We start from the raw sequence: 17,789 nt of genomic DNA, 5'->3' as shown, positions 1-17,789 counted from the left end.
ACCCTGACTATACACAACCTGTTCGCACTCAATCATCGGCCTTCCTGGGCCGCCGGTCCATGGTCCCTCCGAGCCAGAAGCAAATTCCACCCCCTGTGCTCGAGCCATGGACCAATCCCAGTAGACACCCCAAAGAGCTCATTAATAAATAAAACGGCCCCAGTTGCCAAAGGTATAGCTTGCCCCGGCGAGGCGAGATCCGAGGCCGGCGATAGGTCAATGGACCTGATAGTGGCTTCTATGAGGCAGACACCGAAGATCCAGATGAACGAACCTGCGTACACCGCGGTGGTCGCGAATAATTCGAGAAACATCTCGTCCTTGTTCTCGATATCGGACTCTTGCAATACTGGCTCTCCTTGAAACCAAACTCGTAATCCGATCTTGGCGAAGCTATGCAAGTAGCCGCTAAGAATACATATGCCGAGGACAGCGAGCAAGCTTCCGAATATGAGAGATCCGGGACGGAATCCGGCTTCCAACTTTGCAAGCATTTCGGAGAGCCAAGCTGCATCGTTGGGATCGCGTGGCGGAAGTGTCCTGTACAAGCTCGCCTAGAACCAGATGAAGGCGCCGATATTCCAGAACGCCGCCAGGAATAGAGAAAGTACGGCCGCCGGCTCATAGAGGATGGCGTGAATGGTAGAGATAGCGCCAAGTGCTGGGAGATAAAGCATAGTGACGAGGGCGATTATTATGAATGCTTCGACCAGGCAGAAGTCGTGTCGTAACGCAAGTAGTGTCCATGATGTAAGGATAGCGAGCATAGAAGCCGCGCAAGCCAGTTTGAGTCCACTCGCCTTCCTGCTTACGTCGTGGGGGGCAGTGCGGAAGTTGTAGAGGAGCAAGGTGGCCGCCTGTAGATAGGTGCCAATGCGGACGCCGTTGCCATAAAGTTGTTCCGCTGTGGTGTCGTTTCCGGGAGCCATGATTCGAAAAGGAAGTGAGACGGAGACTAGATGCTGTCAGTACAATTCAATGGATTTGTGAATGGGTACTCCGCTTGCCTTGTATTGATGTATGATAACGAAAGCTAGTGATGCCGAAGCTGTAGACCGGGAGAAGGTTGTGCGTCTGCGAATGGAGCGATGGTTGGGTAATTCGAGAATGAGACAAACACCATTGAAAGTAATGACATGACCAGCGGGTAGGGACTTTCTAGTTCTCCCCAGATGGCCTCTTACCTTCTTTGACATGCCCAGACTTCTCTTTCCATTACAGACACTCTTCCAGGAATACAGTCCTGACGTCCTACTGTGGGCAAAGCCCTCGCGGACAAGATTATAATTTGTCACTCCATCGACAGACATTGTATTAGGCTAGCTTTCGGCAGCTGCACTGTGATGTTCCCTATCATTGACGCTAGCATGCACATTCATGACTGAGCCTGAGTTTGGTCGAAGTGAGGGAAAGTGGGTTCGGGCCATGGCTGGCGGCGCAACATCGGTGAGCTGAAGCTGCAGTGCGCATATGTATCCTGGCTTCCTCTTACACTGCAATCGGCCAACCCTCCCGAAGGAACCTTCAAACACCAGAGGTTACTTCCTGTTGCGAATCGGTCATAGCGGCAGACCGCCGTCGGAGTTGAGCGAAGGGTTTCCGGTGTAGAAAATCTTATCACGAACGGGCTCTCGGTTCCTCTAGTGCGATGGGAATGTGTGTGGTTCGGACCAACCTGGGGAGTGGGCTGGAAGGAATATCCTCGAGCCATAATAGCGGCAGTTCAGCGCAAGGCGTTTACTTAAGAAAAAAAAAAAGGGTTTCATATTAAATCCGCGAGGTGGGTGGTGGCAGCTCATTACTTCCCTAAGATAGAGGAGTGTGATGTAGAAACAGAAGATGGATGACGATGGATGATGTAGCACCAAGAGAATAAAACGCGATAGCAAGACCGAAAGGGAAGGAACGAGAAAGTAGAACCATAAAGCAAAAAGAGAGCGGTTACGACGTAGACAAGATTCGAACTTGCGAGGCCGAAGCCATTAGATGACATGAATTAGGTAATTCAAGTCTAACCCATTAACCACTCTGGCACTACGTCTTCGATCGAAGCCGATAATACCCTTTTTCTGCCGGTAGTATGTTTATATCAGACATCAAAAACCGCTCAGGCTTCACAGAGGGTTGAAAATTGGGGCGTCATTCGTGTGGGCTGTGTCAGAGGAAGGCGCGGGGCACAACCACTCAAGGCCCTTATCGGTGTCATCATTAGTGCACCTTTTGATTGGTTGACTAGAGGGTGGACTTTCCGCTCAGCGACCACGTCCCTTTCTGCTCATTGTGCACCACCTTCCCTTCCTTCTGCAGCTTCTCGAGAATCTGCAGGATGCCTTTCTCTGCTGGTGCCCACAGATTCTCCGGATAGTCTTTGTAAATAACCTTGACAATTTCCATCGACGTCCAACCGCCCTCCCTCTCCTGAGCCAGCACGTCCAAGACCTGCTTCTCGCGCATTTTCCGATGCTTGATGTACTCTAGCACTTTTCCTGACCCATCCTCGATGACTGGTCCATGGCCCGGATATGCGCGCCCCTTGAACTGCGTCGACATGCCGTCGAGGCTCTTCATGTACGTCGCGTAATCCTCGAACACCGCAGTACCTTGGCCGAGCACGTTGTCGCCCGTGAACATGGCATCCTCCTCCTCTAGGACGAGCGCCATATGGTCAGTAGTGTGGCCCGGACAGAAGAACGCCCGGAGCGTCGCGCCTTCCGTCTCGAACTTCTGCCCATCGCTTATGTCCAGCCATCCCTCCTTTGGATCCTTCTTGTACACCTTTGTATTCGAGGAATGCTTCAAGAGGTCGGGTACTCCTTCAATATGGTCATGATGCCAATGAGTCAGGATTGTCTTCTCAATTGTGATCTTCTCCTCGTTCAGCACCGACTTAAGCGCCTTTATCCATTCGGGCTTGCCTTCGCCGGTGTCGATCAACAATCGTTTCGAGCCTTGACCCACGATATACGTGTTCGTTCCTGCGCGCTTTAGTTTCGATCGAGAAAGATGGAAGGCGATGCGGACCTTGCAGTGTGAACTGGGAGATTATCAGCGCTCACTGTTGCAGACAAACAAGCGCTCCAACCTACCTTTCCCGGATTCCCGCCGAGCACGCGTATAACCCGGCTGCTAACCTTCTCAACCACTGGGAGAGGTACCAAAGGCTCTGCCATGGTCGAATAGAGTTTGTGAAACGTGAAGTGAGCACGTAATCGCCATAACGAGTGCATGTTCACTCACTGGAGAGATCCCGAGGTCCGGAGTTTAGATGCCCGCTTATCGATACCGCCGACGTCAGGACAAACTATCACTTTTCGGGGTGCTCCCGCCAACGCGTACACTCGGAAAAGTTAACATGGCGCCAAGCGATGAGGATGACGATATGCCGTGAGTATGTCCTGTTGTGAGGCAATCTCATCACTAATCAGCGAAGACAGCTCTCCGCTGGGGCCTTGGATGCCTTGAAAGATTTTTATGGCGAACGAGATGCCCGACAGAAACAATTTGAAGATCTGAAAGCTCAGGCTGAAGATAATTTTGAGGGCAAAGGAAGGCTGAGCATGGAGGCCTTCGCCGAGGATTGGAATGCAAGTCAATTCTGGGTATGGCTGGCGTAGCAAGGAACGGGGAACGAATGCTCATCACAATGTAGTACAACGACGAGACCGCTACAACCCTTGCTCGGCAACTTTTAGATGGAGCTACAGACGAGACTCGGATAGCTGTCGTATCTGCTCCAAGCGCATTCATTCAGCTGAAGAATCTTCTGGTAAGCCCACCTGTCCTCCTCTGCCACATCACTAACCAATATTTCAGTCGTCCGGAGAGTACACGTGCAGACCGCAACTCACCCTCTTCGAATACGATGAGCGATTTGCTGTCTTCAAAGAGTTCGTCCGATACGACTTTGAGCAGCCCATGAAACTCCCTGCCGAGCTGAAAAGCTCTTTCGACCGGATCGTTTGCGATCCACCATTTCTAAGCCAGGATTGCCAGACTAAAGGTAGGGCGTTAGCGACCATATCCACGTCTAATAAACTGACAGAATGCAGCGGCTTTGACTGTCCGCTGGCTCGCAGAGTCTTGGACGCCTCAGGATCCAGCGAACAAGACGGGCTCGTTCCATTTGATCGTTTGCACCGGAGAACGTATGGAAACTCTCATCGAGAAACTGTACTCCAAAGTCGGCATACACACTACCGACTTCGCGGTGAAGCATGCCAAAGGACTCAGCAACGAGTTCAGGTGCTATGCCAATTTCGAGTGCCATGACTGGAAGTGGGCTAAGCAAAGCTGATGTGCCTTACCCATCCTCTACTTTCGTGTCCATGGTAACTTTCAATATACCCATTAGACCTCGTATACTTAAGTGCTCCTGATGTTCTCAATCTTGCTGCTCGGCAAAACTTGCCTTCCCCTGCCGCGGAGCTACCCCACATTAGTTGCCCCTCCATTCCTCGGCCAGCACCTCAAGAGCTCCGAAACTCACGACATCACGTCACAGCAAACCAACTTTGAGCACCATAATGGCCGCCTGCATCTTCTGCAAGATCATCCGGGGTTAGTGCGCCTTAATGCCACCTCTCAATGCCTCCTAATTCGCCCTCTAGGTGAAATCCCCTCGATGAAGATCTTCGAGAGCGAGAAGACGCTCGCATTCCTTGACATCAGTCCATTGTCGAAAGGACACTCTGTACGTCCTCTCTATACAATTTTTTGCGCTCTTCCGCGTATCAGCAGTACAATTGCTAACAACGGGTTACACAGCTCATCATCCCGAAATTCCACGGCGCAAAACTCCACGACATCCCCGACGAGCACCTGCACGAAGTGCTCTCGGTAACCAAGAAAATCGCGCTTGCGCAGGGCATCCAGGACTACAATGTGCTTCAGAACAATGGAAAGATTGCGCACCAGGTTGTAGATCATGTGCACTTCCATTTGATCCCGAAGCCGAATGAGCAGGAGGGGTTGGGCATTGGCTGGCCGACGAAGGAGGCGGATAAAGGGGAGTTGCAGAAGCTGTTAGAGGAGATTAAGTCGAAGATGTGAGGGACTAGGTTCGGGAGGCTAGGTGCCTGGAGGGAGGGGGCGGCGGAGGGAGACATTGGAAGAAATACTACAAATGCGCAAATGGTCACATTGCAATCCCGTCCCTGGGAACCGGAGTGATGCATGAAGTCCGTCGGATGTATACGATTCTTTTGGTTTACTCATCGGCCCTTGAAAACCGGCTTCCTCTTCTCCTTGAAAGCCAACAGCGCCTCATCGCGGTCCTGCGTGTTGACCACCATATCATAGGCCATATTCTCCGCCGCCTCGCCTACAGCACAGCCCGCGACCGCTGCCATCGCAGCCTGTATCGCAATCGGCCCACCCTCACAGATCTCTCGAGCAAGCTTCACAGCCTCCTCGAGCACTTTCTTCCTGGCGGCGCCCGGCTCTTGTGCCTCTTCCGCTGTCACTTGTACCAGTCTATCGCAGAGCCCCAAAAAGTACGCTTCGGGTGCGCCAACTCTTCGTCCCGTAAGAATCAGGTCTCGCGCCCGAGATTGCCCAATCAGTGCTGGCAGGCGATACGTCCCTCCTGCGCCTGGTATGATCGCTAAACGCGTTTCAGGGAGCGCGACGGTCGTTGTGGAGGCGAAGACGCGCATGTGGGTTGTCAGAGCGAGCTCAAGGCCGCCGCCGAACGCGGGAGCCGCAAGGGCGGAGATCGTGGGGAGGGGTAGATTTGAGATAGAATTAAAGGTCTTCCGGAGAGATTTGAGAAAGTTAGCTGTACTAGAGGTCTTGTTAGCTTCAATACCAGATGGTGGAAACACTGCGCCTACTCTTGGGGAGTAAAGGAAGCGCGCTCCTTGAGATCTGCGCCCGCGCAAAAGCTGGAGTCCACATCGCTAGCTAATATTAGAGCCCTTGTAGGTCCTCTGCTTCCTTCATCGTGTACGCTCTTTATTTGGTGCTTCAATTCGGCGAGCAATTCTGTTGAAATGGCGTTGCGTGCGGCGGGGCGGTTGAGCGAGAGTATGCGGATGCTGCCGCAATGGGGCGCGGGAATGTTGGTGACATTTAGGACTTTCGACGGCGCGGTTGAGTACGCACAGCGCTGGATCTGGCGCAGAAATAGCTGTGACGTGGGCCGGAAGAGAAGAGGCATGCTTGCAGGGGATTCGGAGGTCGAAGAATTGCGGGTTAAATGGACAGTTCGATATCTCCGAGAACGATTGGAGGCAGGGTGAGCCTTGGAGGGAGAGAAGGGTTCTCTGGACTCCCTTTGCAATATTACGAACCGAACGCGTCGGGATGGAGGCCGAGAGCCATGTGGCGGCTATCTTCGGGGTAGGGAGCTATGACCGCCATGATGATTTTGGATAACTAAGCGAGTATCATCGTTGCCTGCCTCATTCATTCAGAAGGGAACTCTCTCCAGAAGTCTTCCCGGGGGCCCCGACAAGCGAAAATAGGACAACGATATTGAACGCCTTGCCATTGCCAGAGCACTTAGCCTTCCGGTGCTTGCTATTGCGTATCTCGATGGACGACTCACCACCTCCGCCTCTCAATGGCACAATGTCTCATACTACCAAACCGGCCCCTACACTAGACACTCTACCATCAGAGCTTCGAAGGCTTATTGTTGCTCATCTGGCACCATCAGGACCCGAAGAACTGCGTCCAGGATGCAAGGCTCCTCTCAAGAGTGCTAACCTTGCACATCCTTGTCTCCGCGAATGGGTGCCGGAATTCATGTTTCGTGACATGGCCCTCGAACATGTCATTGTTGGCATGGCAAGCTTTCTAGAGCGTTTCGCTGTTAACGAAGACAACGCTGGGCTCCTGAAACACGTCAAGACAATCCAAGTCAAGGTCAGCTACTACCCACAGTCCGGGCGTCCACCGGCTGACTCTCGTAGGTGCCGCCAGCGATTCGATGGGAAGTTGACACTGAGCACGACTTTGATACTATCGAAGACATAACGATGCGGCGTCTGTGCCATAATTACGACGCGGAGACGCCGGATGATTTGACCAACGAACAACGCCAGTACTGCGGGCATTACCATAGAGCCTTGGTCGAGCCGTTCGTCGACAACCGCCGATGGTACGTCTTACTCAGGAACGCGCAACAGTCGTGGGGTCAGGTCTTTCACTACTTTCCGAACTTGCAGCATATAGGAGTTGGGTGCTGCGAGCGAGTGGATCATCCAACCGGCACGTACACTAATGTCTTCGTTTCTCAATTCGGGAGACACGTTACATGTGAAGCCGAACCGCCGTTCGTCGAGGATCCGACGATCAACATGGCTTGGGCAAGCGCCCTTGTTCTAGAAGGTGCACCGCAGACCGTTCGATCGCTCCAGCTGTCCATGGCAAATATGGACAATTTCAACTCTTTCGCGACCGTAAATCGTCTGCTGAGCATCGTGTACAGAAATTCCCAGTTCCTATCACTTCAGCCGCCTCTTGGAGTAACCGAACTCTCAATAACTCTCCGAGGTGTGGACGGTCTGCATGGGGAACTCGAGTGGACTGGTGATACCGGAAGCGCAGGTCTGCTTCGTTACTGGAAGAAAGTCCTCGGTGCATTAAGAAACTTAAGGTATCTGGAATTCCGCGAGGAAGTCGGCGACTCGCCAAATCTTGCCTTCACTAGTGGAGAGGAAACGGACTCCAACGACAACGTTGTGGTCTGGCTGCTGCACCATCTCAAACACAACAGGCTTGAGACCTTACGCCTCCGCGATTTTTTTCTCGATCCGGATTGGTTTCGCGACATGTTCTTCACCGACTGGCCGAACCTTAAGAACATTATCCTCGATAACACCTCCCTCAGGTGGTCGACCGAAGATAAAGGCCAAGAAGAACACGAGCAGCCGAGCGAAATAACTGTTCGAGATCACCATAACGAGAAGGCATGGATGCGAATCTGTCAATTCCTCTCCAACGAATACCCTAGTGTGAACATCCACATCAACCAACCTGCATCGTGGGGCGAAATTGGCGGGAACTACATTCTACTCTCCAAGGACGTGGAGGAGTTGCAGCGACTGCCTCGCGTCAAACTCAATGTCCGTCCATCTTACCCCTTCACGGACAACCGGCCACCTGAAAACCTTGTCCTGGTTCATGGCCCTGCTTCCCGACCCCCTCTGCCGAGCAATGGACCCAAATCGGAAGAGTAGCGATGTTAGTTGCTTTGAAGGAAGACAAAGAGAAGGCAAGGATTAGGTTCGATTTGCAGCTAAATGGAGAGAATGTTGCGGCCGCGGATGAGCGGCAATTCGCTGTACGAAGCCCGCCACTACGTCTTTAAGCGTCATCCCCGAAAGGCATGGTCCTAGACGGCTGGCCTCTACGCCACTGGCTCTACTTCCGCCGTCCTCACTTCCACTCCCTCGGTCGCCTCCTTCAACTTCCTCAACCTATCCTCCTCCTTCCTCTTCATCTCCTGCTGAATCCTCATTCTCTCGGGCACGATTCTCCTCCTGTCACCCTGAATCCTCCACCCCTCAAGCCTCCCCTTCCCCAGCGCCTTCAGCGTCTTCCTCTCCACAACACTATACGCGCCATCTTCCCTATCGAAACAGAATGGCTCTCGAACGCTCACAGGCGGATTTGTAATCACCCGCACCTTGCGCAGCTGGTTATTGCTCGCTGAGTGCAGCATCAGTGGGTGCAGCAGGTACACGTCGCCGACGACACCAGTCGCTTCGACGAACGCCTCATCAGGCATAGCGCTGGCAAGTTCGTTGAACCATTTCAGGCCTTGGGCTTCTTGTTTGAACTCGGGGTTCTGCGCCCGCGGCGACATGCGCGGACTCACGCCCTCAGGATGCTCGTACAGATGCTTCGCCACAACATCAATCGCCCTTGGGCAGATCATCGTCCCACCTCCTCCGGGAACAATGTCGCTCCACAGCGGGATGACGAGCAGTGCCTGCTCAGGCGAGTCCAGATAGTGCACGAAGAAATCGCCGTCGACGTGCCAGCCGGTGAGCTCCTGCGGGTTTACGACTTTGTCGTGACCGGCGGGCGTGCCGAGGTTGACGATGAAGCTGTCTTTCCAGCTGGATGCTTCGGGGTCTACGCGCGAGGAGCCGCCGAGGAGAGAGCAGATGCCAGCCCAGGCTTTGGGGGCAAGGTCCGCGACGTTGAAGGCGTTGTGCCAGGGCATGTTTGTGCGTTCGGTTGTCCTGGGGCATGTTAAAACTGGATTATTAAGGAGATCGCAGGAAACATGAGCCGTAAGCGGGATGAGGAATTACCATGTCGACATGTCATTAGGGTCCATTCCTAAGCGCGTCCATAATGTCGATTGGAGCTCTTCGGCTTGTTCGCGGGTGAAGCAGTTAGACAGCTTGAGCCAGCCATGCTCGAGGAAGTGATTGATTTGCTCCTGCGAGAGCGTGTATTGTTCTTCCGCCATTTTCTTATTTCATCCAAAAATATTTCCCCAAATGCAACTGTCTCTGCTTCGTGCCTTAGATCTTCTGTAGTGCCGGTCAATAGGTGGATCGAGTCTCAAATACAACAGATGCACGATGCTACAGGCAACCAGGTTGCGGGAATTTATATATTACATCCAACTGGACATAACAGCATCATGCTTTCTTATTTCCACTGCTGCCGGCTTCGAATGGGCATTCTTCCAATTTACCCGGTCGCACGAGAGACCAGTACACACGTGGTGGGGGAAGGCAATGCGGGGTGAGCTGTTCAGGAAAGCCGATGCAGCAGCAACACGCGGGGATCTAGGCTGGTATTCCGCGGCGCGGAATGCACGTTGACGGAGGAAAGTAAGATGCATTGGTGGTGTTTTATCTACTATACAAGCAGGACAAGAGCGATCGAGGCGCCTTTTCGGAAGCCGGGCCTAGTTTCCAGTCCACCATGTGTAGTTGTTAGTCTGTTCGGACGTGTCGAATACGAGCTGGCTGCTTGAGTTCAACGGCCTGTCTGGGAAGATGTTCGCGAGGCCGGTCCAGACGGTGAGGCCAGAGACTTCGACGCTTGCACCGTCGCCGACGTAGATGCCGAAGCCTGTGCTGTCGGTTCGAGATGGATAGATGCGCGTTGTGAGCCAGAAGCGGTCCTAATTGCATTAGTATCGAGCGTATTCTGAGACGATTAGAGATACTTACATTGACGTAAAGCTCCAGCAGGGAACCGTCAACGTAGACGTGCATCTCCACATCCTCTGTGCCCGTTTGCGCGAAGGTGTACGGATAGAAATACCCGACAACGGTATAGTTCGCAAACTCACCGATAGTCGACGAGTGCGACCTATCAACGTTGATGGTATAATTCGCCGGGTCGAAGGAAATCGTGGTATACTCTTCGCCCCCAGGAGACGCAGCGACTGTCAAACCGGCAGAACCCGTCAAGTTTCTGAATGTAGCCATGAGCTCCATGTGGCTGCTGCCCGTGCCGGCCATGCTGCTGGAGGTGGAAGTCCCGTTGGTTGCGATGTTCCGCTGGGTGGTACCGTTTCGGATACCGGACACCACCTCCGGAAGAGGGCGAGCAGCGAGCGTATACCCTGTAAAGGTACCATCACTCTGCTCGACTACGCGTGTATTACCAAGCGACGTCAAACTACCATTGACATTGATCAATCCTTTCGTCTTCATCACGTACATCTCGCGGGGTAGACCAAAGCAGCCTTGGAAACCTTGCTGAGTGAGGCCAAAATTGTTACTTTCCTCGTTCGCCCAGCCCCATTGCACGCGGCGGTTGTTCTTCGTGTCGTCGAAGCTCGTTACGGCGTAGAGAAGGCCGGAGTCGATAGCGCCTCCCGCCACTGGTGTGAAGCGAGCGGACCCATTTTCGCGTCTGGTTACGGTGCCTTCATTCCAGAGGCCTGATGATGCGCGCGGGTAGAAGGTGGTGTTACCGCCTTCCGCGCCCATCATAACGTAGTAGTGGACCTCGCCATCTTCGTCCGTCAACGAAAAGAAGTTAGACCTAGTGCAATAAATAACGGCTCTATGGCTTGTGGCGCATGAACTCACACTTCAAAGTTAAAGGCGTAGGATCCAGTTTCGAGCGCGCTACCCAGGCTCTCGTTTGCAGAAGGCTCCCAGAGAGCGCCTAAGAAAGTCCAGTTCGTCAAGTCATTCGCGGGAGCGCTGTAGAACGGAACGCGGGGCCCGACACCTTTGATACCAGACCCAAACACGGCGTAGTAATGGGGTTCGGATTGGCCGAGGATCGAATCCATTTCCGGCCAGGGCTCGAAGAACGGATCGCGCCATCCGGTTATATTCCATCCCTCCGGCGGATGACGAATGACTGGATTATTCTCATACTCCTCCCACGTCTCTCCGCCGTCGGTTGAGATGGCGAGACTCTGAGTTTCCGTCTCATCCTGATACGGAATCCGCCAGTTCGTTGGTAGGTGTGAGACGGAAGTATAGAAAGCCAAGAGGGTGCCATCTTGCTCGCCCTGGATGTTGACGGGCTGCGCAGTACCTGAGAAGATGCCGAGACCATTATAAGATCCGACCGGTCCAGTGACGATGGCTTCGGCGTCATTGCCTTCCCAGCCTCCCATGTCGGTCCAAGTGATGAGGTCCTTGGAAGTAGCATGTCTGCTCTAGATTAGCGCGGATATTGTCCCCGGGAACAACTGAATTACCCCCAAGAAATGTTTCCTATTCAGAGTTAGCTGACCTTCTGTTCTACGTTCAAACCGAGCTGAAGGCGAGCTGGAGACGTACCCCAATTGATGTGATATGGGTGCCATTGGTACATGAGATGGTAGGTATCTCTTGTTGGATCGTACATCATACCGCAAGGGTCCTAGAAATAGGTCAACATATGGCGGGAGGCAGTCAACGCGCAGAGGACAATACTTACGTTCATCCATCCGGCAGGTGCAATGAAGTGCGATGTAGGTCGCCATCTAGTAAAGAGACTGTTGTTTCCCAGCGACTCTATTGTTGACGCATCTAAGACATCTGGGAGCGTGGTCGTGTTTGTGCCGCTCTGGGCAATGGCACTGCGACTTGCGAAGAGCAGAATGCTCAAGACTGAGACAGACGACAACATCTTCTGTCGATGAAAGACCTGGGTTGGTTCTGGTGATTCCGAACGAAATACAAGTACCAGAAATGGTCAAGGTTACCAGGGTGCCCTGGGTCTTTTATATAGCATTTAGAGCGATGCAGGGGAAAATAGAGCTTGTCAATTACCCAATGCCGTGAATGTGGAGGTCTTGGAGAACAGGCATCGGAACGCACAAAAAGGTTGCCATGGCTAGTAGGTATTAGTTTTCGGTTGATCCTGGCAACTCCCATGCAACGTTCCTAACCTTCCCCGCAAAAAAAACACGAGGGGCGGGACCGGATGCACCAGCGAGTGAGCGGTCATAGCACGGAGGGAGGTGATGACGCAGGTGTGCACAACCGGAGAGAATAACAACGGCTTGGAAAGCGGGGGAGGTCTGGCGAGCTTGCTCTAAAGGCCGCGCCGGATACTGCTCCGCCTGGATCCAGCTAGATTTGGTAGGTACGGTAGTTAGGCTATTTCGTAGAGTATTCGGCTCAGTATTGTCTCCGAGTATTCGACCGAGCAGCGGAAGATTCTTCGGCTTGACTGAAGCCCGTAGATCTGGATCTTGGGATTGTTAGCGGCCATTCCACCGCCCTTAAATACCTCGGAAATGACGGAAGTGTTAAGGTGAGAAAAAGCGTTTGGAACATGCAAGGTGACTTGAATCCATGACAGGCGAAGGTTGTTGTGCCACGCGAGGTGCGGTGGGCTTGGCGTGTTCGTCATCGGCAGTCGCGGTCACGTGAGCGCCGGAGCTTCCCCGGATAAGCAAACGTGTCAAAGAACTACGCCGCGACCAAACAATCCACAACTTCTCTGCTGTCTGAGGCCCTTCACTCCCTCAGATGGAGATCGCCGCTCCCTTGTTGACCTCGTCGTAGCATCGCTCTTGCGCCATGGGCAGGTTACAGATATACATCGCGGTACGTCTCTCCCGCGTCGATACTCATTCGAAATGTTCATAGCTCCTAGGGATCGGCCGTCCTGGCTAACGTCGTGCTTCTGCGCGCATACTATGAGCGGCCAAACTTCTATTCAGCCGCCGTATACATCTCGCAGAGCACCGGCTCTCTTATGGTAGGCTTTCTGACCCTCCGTGACTATGGCTACATGCTAACGATGCGCCAGTTCCTGATCAACCTTGCGCTCATCGTCACAGCAAGCTTCGGATATGGACTCCAACGACTCTTTTACGGGCCGCTCCGCCCGATCGAAACTGAGCAGCTATATGATAAGGCGTGGTTCGCTGTCAGCGAGACGTTGCTGGCAATGACCATCTTCCGAGATGACATTGGCATGTGGTTCTTCACCATGTTCCTGTGTCTCCTGGCTGGGAAAGTGTGGCAGTGGATAGGAGAAGGACGAGTCGAGTTCCTCGAGCAGCAACCACCGGCGAATCCGAGACTTTTCCACACTCGCTTGATGAGCTCCCTGCTCCTCTCCGTGGCCTTCGACGTTTTCATGACGCGATACTGCGTGGATGCAATACTACAAGATGCGCGACCAGGTGTCATGGTCATGTTCGGGTTTGAATACGTGCTATTAGCGATTGCGTCCGTTTCGACTCTATTGCGGTACACCCTCTCGCTTGTGGAGCTTGTCATCACCCACCGTCAAGAGAAGGCTCGGGAAGAAGCTCGAAGGATAGCTAGGGAACAAGCCAGGGAACAGGCGCGGGAGCGGGTAAACACAGAGGAAGGCGCAGCTGAGCTTGCGGTGGAGGAAGAAGAAGAAGACGACGACGACGACGACGACGACGACGACGACGACGACGGAGATGTGCCCGGCTGGGAAGAGAAGGGCCGGTGGGTCTTTTATCTTGATCTCACTACCGACTTCATCAAGTCCGTGGTGTATCTGGGCTTCTTCATGATCCTCATGGCCTTCTACGGCATTCCTATCCATATCATGAGAGACCTCTTCATGACCATCCGCTCTTTCATCAAGAGGATTAACGACTTTATTCAATACCGAAACGCCACCAGAGACATGAACGCCCGCTACCCTGATGCCACGGCTGAGGAACTCGACCGGGAAAACACCTGCATCGTTTGCCGCGAAGAGATGCGGCCATGGGCGGAGCCAGGAGCGGACGGAGCACAACCAGGCCGACGCGTCGATGAGCGACAGAGAGCGAAGAAGCTACCCTGTGGACACATCTTGCACTTTAGCTGCTTAAGGAGCTGGCTTGAGAGGCAACAAGTCTGCCCTACTTGTCGACGACCTGTGCTTGCCCAAGCATCCCCACAGAACAATCAGCAGAATGCACCAGCCCAGGGGCCGCAGAACCAACAGAACCAAGCACCACTCGGAGGCGGCTTTCGAGGAATATTTCCCGGTAATCTAAGAAATGCCCAACCAGGCCCAGGGGCCCAACCAGGACAGGCTGCACAGGCGGGGCAACCGGCTCCGCAAGGAGTACAACCAAACCGACCCGCAGGCAACGTGCGGGTCTTCAACTTGGGTCCTATTCGTATTGCTCTGGGCAATCTCCGTTTACCTCCTCCTAATCAACAGGGCAACGCCAACAACATCAACAACAACAATAACGTCATCGCGAATCTCGCTCAACAGCTTGTCCAAAACCAAAACCAGAACCAGCCCTTCCATCCAGGCCAAAATCAAGCAGTTCCTCAGCTGCCGGTCCTCAACCTTCCGGGTCCTCCCGCTCCTGGAGCGGTCCCTCAGCATCCGGCCGATATTCAATCCGATATATTGCGTCTACAGCAGAACATCATCGAGTCACTTCGTCAACTCAATGCACAGCACGATCAACTCGAGTATATCCATGCTCTCCTGGGCGAATTGAATCGCCTTCAGCAAGCGTCTGGCGTCACGGCTGCTACTGGTCAGGAGCTGCCCCCTATCGCTCCCTTGAACACGCAATCCGCATTCACTCCAATGACCCCGCAAGCATACTTCGCGAGCGGCTCGGTTCTACGCCAGGGTGACGCTGGCTTGCCGGAAGGATTGGTGCTCCCTGAGGGATGGACGTTGAGACCGATGGCGTTAGCACCTAGGCTGGGGAATGGCCAGTCCCAAGCGTCCACGGAAGCTGCACCTTCGGCATCCCCGCCGGCCAACGCTCACCCTCAAGTTGAGTCCTCAGCACCAAGGCCTTCTTCATCTGGAGCTCCAGCGGCTTTTAGCCCCATAGCGGATTCATCCTCAAAACCTGCTGAACCGAGCTCGCTGGAGTCTAGCTGGAGTTTTGGGAACGTTCCGGGGAACAGCGAGGCCGAAGGATCGAGCTCTGCGATTGCGCGAAGTAGCTCCAATGGCCAGAATGTGACCAGGCGGGCAGCTACGGTGGAAGACGCGGAGGACAGCGGTTAGGAATACTACAACAAGCATTTTCGGTCTGCACTGCATAGCGAGGCGTTTGGGATTCATGCATAGAAGGTCATCCTCGGAGACGTGTAAGCTGTACTGAGGTGGATATGGTCCAGAGCACTTGTCAATATTGAACAAGAAATTCTTCCCCTGACACATACTGACAGTGTATTGGCGAATTCGTCCGTAAAGGCCAACTGGCTTTGCATTGCGTGGGGTGCATGCATACACAGCGTGTGCTCGACCGGGCATAGGGCATTGAAATGAAGCCATCAGGGCCAACTCACCACCAGCGATCAACAACCCTCGCCCTCCAGGGCTGCATATGGTGTCGCTTTATCATCCCACTCCACTCGCCATCTAGACAAACGGCGACTGGACCACTTTATAGCATTGCTTGGTGCGGGGAGCTTACCGAGCAAGCAGCCCGCCGTGCCCTAGCACCCCAATTGGGCGCTTGTGCAGGGATTTGCGGGAGTTTCGCGAAACACCGCCACCACTCAGAGCCCAGAAGTCGTCCAAGACAATGTCTCGGGGCGGCTATCTGCGCACGAGGAAGACACAAGGGCGACCGCAATGCGTCTCGCCAGTCACAGATGCAGGAACCAGGGCGTACTTTGTCGAGGGACCGAGCTAAGCCTCTCGTCTGGCCGGGATGGGGATAACGGATAACTATGGAGCGGTGCCCAGGCTGCTCCCCGCTAGACACTTGTGACTCCTACCTACCTTGTTCTCTCGTTTGCTCGCGGACTAAACTTCACTTCGCACACTGTATTTTTGAATCAAAATGACCGCCATGGATTTGGCGAAAAGTGAGGGTGCGAGAGCAGACGGTGAGGTCTCGAATTGTGTGTCTAATCTGATTCATGCGTTTACGAATGGACTCAATATCTTTAAGCGGCTGAGGGAGAGGAGGAGACGAAGGAAGAAGAAGAGTAGGAGGGTAGACGGAGAGGAAGCAAGCAGTGCGGAGTTGCAGTTGAGTAACTCATTGAGGAGAGGGCCGAAGGATATTCAGAATAGCTATGAGAGCCATTATGGGAGGGCCGGGGAACGGTTTGCGAAAGGTGATGGTGAGTTCTATACCACAATTCTAGCTTCATGGTTGTTCCTGGAAAGATGGCGCTGATCAGGGTGTCCGAGCAGCGATCGCACATGCCTCCCTCGCGGAGACGCTGATAAAGTTGAATACTGGGCTCGTTGGCATCATTGCGACGTTCCTAAATCACGACACAAAGCACAGCCATCTCAATCTGGACTACAAGTCCTTGACGAATCTGTCTGAGGCTTCAAGGATGGAGGCTATCAGTTCTCTGAGCCAGCTGTATCAGCGATTGAGCCAGTCGCAGCTGCAAGTCCATCGCATTGGTGGGTGTCCGCGATGCGGGAGCATGAAGCATCAGGACTGCTCTAGAGCTGCTAGTCGGAGTGGAAGCCCTGAGAAGAGGAAGCAGTCTAGTTCACGGCAGCGATCGAATGGGCCTGTGATAACACGGGTGCCTATTAAATCGTCGAATCAGACGCAACTCGTCGTCGTGCGACCGAAGACGACGCGGAAAGGCTCGGCGAGCAGCTCTAGTTCGACGAAGTCGCACTCGACCGTGGCGAGCCCACCGTACACGCCGCCGCTGGCGTCTCCGCTGCCTCAATATGCTCCCATAGATCCGTATCCGACTGCAAAGCCACCAACTACGAAAGCACATGCACCTCCTCACTCTGGGAGAAGACGAGCAGGCTCCTTCGACGGACCTCGTCCCACAACATGGCCACACATGCTCCCAGACCCCATTCCTCCCATGGATCTCCGACTCCCACCGCCCAAGGCCCACGTTCCTCGGAAAAGCCCACCACCTCGGGAGAAGCGCACATCTCCTCCTCCCGTCAGCCCTGTCAAGCGAAGGATCGATAAGGCTACGCCGTCAACCTATACATTTGCCTCTGATAGCACCAAGCTGGGCGAAATTCCCCAACGGAACTGGACGACCCCATGGAACTACCAGGAAGCTGAGCGCTTGAATGCAGAGGCGGCTGTGAACGGCTATCCGATGCCGGCTGTGGAGAACAGGCCCAAGGCGAAGAAAGGATTTTTCGGGTTTCTGAGGCGTGGGTCGGCGCAGGCTTCTTGAGCTCACGACTTGCCCTGCTCGGTACTGAAAGGAGGTAGGAAAGACGAGGGAAGGGGTGGCGTCAGGTTGGTTTACTGCGAATGCCTTCAATAGGTCACGACTTATGTTTCCTTATGATTTACGACTCTCATTTCCTACCATTGCTATAGCATATACCCGTTTGGAATTAGCGATCAAGGAGTTAGGTCGGAGAAGTGATATTCACATTGGAGGTTATTTATGCTTGTTTGCGGGGGTGGATGCATAGTCTTCACTATACTTCAATGGCACTTGAAT

At 53.7% G+C, this 17,789-nt stretch overlaps 12 protein-coding genes and 1 non-coding gene across 13 annotated transcripts; 5 read left to right on the top strand and 8 right to left on the bottom strand.

The window, feature by feature from the left end:
* Positions 1–32: 32 nt before the first annotated feature.
* BU26DRAFT_562359 (uncharacterized protein) lies at positions 33–494 on the bottom strand (the record flags this gene model as incomplete). Its single annotated transcript, XM_033833022.1, has 1 exon — positions 33–494. One exon carries the CDS (start codon positions 492–494, stop codon positions 33–35), a length of 462 nt encoding a protein of 153 aa, XP_033687636.1.
* On the bottom strand, positions 232–1,162 carry BU26DRAFT_517222 (uncharacterized protein). The gene is made up of 2 exons (XM_033828520.1): positions 1,008–1,162; positions 232–955 (listed from the first exon to the last, which is right to left on the bottom strand). Exon 2 carries the CDS (start codon positions 927–929, stop codon positions 555–557), a length of 375 nt encoding a protein of 124 aa, XP_033687635.1. The 5' UTR covers positions 930–955; positions 1,008–1,162; the 3' UTR covers positions 232–554.
* Positions 1,163–1,759: 597 nt separating this feature from the next.
* BU26DRAFT_517221 (uncharacterized protein) lies at positions 1,760–2,039 on the bottom strand. Its single transcript, XM_033828519.1, has one exon. The coding sequence runs from the start codon at positions 1,991–1,993 to the stop codon at positions 1,799–1,801; it is 195 nt and encodes a 64-aa protein (XP_033687634.1). The 5' UTR covers positions 1,994–2,039; the 3' UTR covers positions 1,760–1,798.
* On the bottom strand, positions 1,945–2,041 carry BU26DRAFT_t21. Its single transcript has one exon. It is a non-coding gene; the product is annotated as a tRNA-Ser (tRNA).
* Positions 2,042–2,189: 148 nt separating this feature from the next.
* On the bottom strand, positions 2,190–3,237 carry BU26DRAFT_517220 (Metallo-hydrolase/oxidoreductase). Its single transcript, XM_033828518.1, has 3 exons — positions 3,087–3,237; positions 3,022–3,034; positions 2,190–2,975 (listed from the first exon to the last, which is right to left on the bottom strand). The coding sequence occupies exons 1-3, from the start codon at positions 3,168–3,170 to the stop codon at positions 2,233–2,235; spliced, it is 840 nt and encodes a 279-aa protein (XP_033687633.1). The 5' UTR covers positions 3,171–3,237; the 3' UTR covers positions 2,190–2,232.
* Positions 3,172–4,357, top strand: BU26DRAFT_517219 (uncharacterized protein). Its single transcript, XM_033828517.1, has 5 exons — positions 3,172–3,384; positions 3,431–3,599; positions 3,650–3,766; positions 3,814–4,000; positions 4,050–4,357. Exons 1-5 carry the CDS (start codon positions 3,353–3,355, stop codon positions 4,292–4,294), a joined length of 750 nt encoding a protein of 249 aa, XP_033687632.1. The 5' UTR covers positions 3,172–3,352; the 3' UTR covers positions 4,295–4,357.
* Positions 4,358–4,387: 30 nt separating this feature from the next.
* On the top strand, positions 4,388–5,130 carry BU26DRAFT_260171 (HIT-like protein). The gene is made up of 3 exons (XM_033821257.1): positions 4,388–4,557; positions 4,608–4,690; positions 4,765–5,130. Exons 1-3 carry the CDS (start codon positions 4,524–4,526, stop codon positions 5,047–5,049), a joined length of 402 nt encoding a protein of 133 aa, XP_033687631.1. The 5' UTR covers positions 4,388–4,523; the 3' UTR covers positions 5,050–5,130.
* On the bottom strand, positions 5,078–6,306 carry BU26DRAFT_602976 (ClpP/crotonase). Its single transcript, XM_033835394.1, has 2 exons — positions 5,832–6,306; positions 5,078–5,781 (listed from the first exon to the last, which is right to left on the bottom strand). Exons 1-2 carry the CDS (start codon positions 6,155–6,157, stop codon positions 5,211–5,213), a joined length of 897 nt encoding a protein of 298 aa, XP_033687630.1. The 5' UTR covers positions 6,158–6,306; the 3' UTR covers positions 5,078–5,210.
* Positions 6,307–6,570: 264 nt separating this feature from the next.
* BU26DRAFT_562353 (uncharacterized protein) lies at positions 6,571–8,183 on the top strand (the record flags this gene model as incomplete). The annotated part of the gene is made up of 2 exons (XM_033833021.1): positions 6,571–6,867; positions 6,915–8,183. The coding sequence occupies 2 exons, from the start codon at positions 6,571–6,573 to the stop codon at positions 8,181–8,183; spliced, it is 1,566 nt and encodes a 521-aa protein (XP_033687629.1).
* A 116-nt stretch (positions 8,184–8,299) lies between these two features.
* Positions 8,300–9,341, bottom strand: BU26DRAFT_517217 (uncharacterized protein). The gene is made up of 2 exons (XM_033828516.1): positions 9,267–9,341; positions 8,300–9,194 (listed from the first exon to the last, which is right to left on the bottom strand). The coding sequence occupies exons 1-2, from the start codon at positions 9,290–9,292 to the stop codon at positions 8,354–8,356; spliced, it is 867 nt and encodes a 288-aa protein (XP_033687628.1). The 5' UTR covers positions 9,293–9,341; the 3' UTR covers positions 8,300–8,353.
* Positions 9,342–9,874: 533 nt separating this feature from the next.
* On the bottom strand, positions 9,875–12,051 carry BU26DRAFT_421221 (glycoside hydrolase family 32 protein; the record flags this gene model as incomplete). The annotated part of the gene is made up of 6 exons (XM_033823398.1): positions 9,875–10,093; positions 10,143–10,965; positions 11,013–11,591; positions 11,639–11,654; positions 11,721–11,802; positions 11,860–12,051. 6 exons carry the CDS (start codon positions 12,049–12,051, stop codon positions 9,875–9,877), a joined length of 1,911 nt encoding a protein of 636 aa, XP_033687627.1.
* A 779-nt stretch (positions 12,052–12,830) lies between these two features.
* On the top strand, positions 12,831–15,542 carry BU26DRAFT_453012 (uncharacterized protein). The gene is made up of 3 exons (XM_033824816.1): positions 12,831–12,977; positions 13,027–13,131; positions 13,183–15,542. The coding sequence occupies exons 1-3, from the start codon at positions 12,951–12,953 to the stop codon at positions 15,388–15,390; spliced, it is 2,340 nt and encodes a 779-aa protein (XP_033687626.1). The 5' UTR covers positions 12,831–12,950; the 3' UTR covers positions 15,391–15,542.
* A 448-nt stretch (positions 15,543–15,990) lies between these two features.
* BU26DRAFT_602971 (uncharacterized protein) lies at positions 15,991–17,789 on the top strand. Its single transcript, XM_033835393.1, has 2 exons — positions 15,991–16,460; positions 16,534–17,789. The coding sequence occupies exons 1-2, from the start codon at positions 16,175–16,177 to the stop codon at positions 17,511–17,513; spliced, it is 1,266 nt and encodes a 421-aa protein (XP_033687625.1). The 5' UTR covers positions 15,991–16,174; the 3' UTR covers positions 17,514–17,789.

This window comes from Trematosphaeria pertusa (genome assembly GCF_010094035.1).
Source record: "Trematosphaeria pertusa strain CBS 122368 unplaced genomic scaffold BU26scaffold_4, whole genome shotgun sequence".
NCBI lineage: Eukaryota > Fungi > Ascomycota > Dothideomycetes > Pleosporales > Trematosphaeriaceae > Trematosphaeria > Trematosphaeria pertusa.
The sequence above is the reverse complement of the archived record's forward strand: the minus strand, read 5'-3'. Positions and strand labels throughout refer to the sequence as shown.

Coding starts and splice junctions, on each gene's coding strand:
- BU26DRAFT_517222 (XM_033828520.1), bottom strand. CDS start 929: ATGGCTCCCGGAAACGACACCACAGCGGAACAACTTTATGGCAACGGC.
- BU26DRAFT_517221 (XM_033828519.1), bottom strand. CDS start 1,993: ATGTCATCTAATGGCTTCGGCCTCGCAAGTTCGAATCTTGTCTACGTC.
- BU26DRAFT_517220 (XM_033828518.1), bottom strand. CDS start 3,170: ATGGCAGAGCCTTTGGTACCTCTCCCAGTGGTTGAGAAGGTTAGCAGC.
- BU26DRAFT_517219 (XM_033828517.1), top strand. CDS start 3,353: ATGGCGCCAAGCGATGAGGATGACGATATGCC. Junction 3,385..3,430: donor GATGAGGATGACGATATGCC/GTGAGTATGTCC, acceptor TAATCAGCGAAG/ACAGCTCTCCGCTGGGGCCT. Junction 4,001..4,049: donor CCAGGATTGCCAGACTAAAG/GTAGGGCGTTAG, acceptor GACAGAATGCAG/CGGCTTTGACTGTCCGCTGG.
- BU26DRAFT_260171 (XM_033821257.1), top strand. CDS start 4,524: ATGGCCGCCTGCATCTTCTGCAAGATCATCCGGG. Junction 4,558..4,607: donor CTTCTGCAAGATCATCCGGG/GTTAGTGCGCCT, acceptor TTCGCCCTCTAG/GTGAAATCCCCTCGATGAAG. Junction 4,691..4,764: donor CATTGTCGAAAGGACACTCT/GTACGTCCTCTC, acceptor CGGGTTACACAG/CTCATCATCCCGAAATTCCA.
- BU26DRAFT_602976 (XM_033835394.1), bottom strand. CDS start 6,157: ATGCCTCTTCTCTTCCGGCCCACGTCACAGCTATTTCTGCGCCAGATC. Junction 5,782..5,831: donor GCTTCCTTTACTCCCCAAGA/GTAGGCGCAGTG, acceptor CAAGACCTCTAG/TACAGCTAACTTTCTCAAAT.
- BU26DRAFT_517217 (XM_033828516.1), bottom strand. CDS start 9,292: ATGGACCCTAATGACATGTCGACATG. Junction 9,195..9,266: donor CCTAATGACATGTCGACATG/GTAATTCCTCAT, acceptor AACATGCCCCAG/GACAACCGAACGCACAAACA.
- BU26DRAFT_453012 (XM_033824816.1), top strand. CDS start 12,951: ATGGGCAGGTTACAGATATACATCGCG. Junction 12,978..13,026: donor GGTTACAGATATACATCGCG/GTACGTCTCTCC, acceptor CATAGCTCCTAG/GGATCGGCCGTCCTGGCTAA. Junction 13,132..13,182: donor AGAGCACCGGCTCTCTTATG/GTAGGCTTTCTG, acceptor ACGATGCGCCAG/TTCCTGATCAACCTTGCGCT.
- BU26DRAFT_602971 (XM_033835393.1), top strand. CDS start 16,175: ATGACCGCCATGGATTTGGCGAAAAGTGAGGGTGCGAGAGCAGACGGT. Junction 16,461..16,533: donor ACGGTTTGCGAAAGGTGATG/GTGAGTTCTATA, acceptor GTGTCCGAGCAG/CGATCGCACATGCCTCCCTC.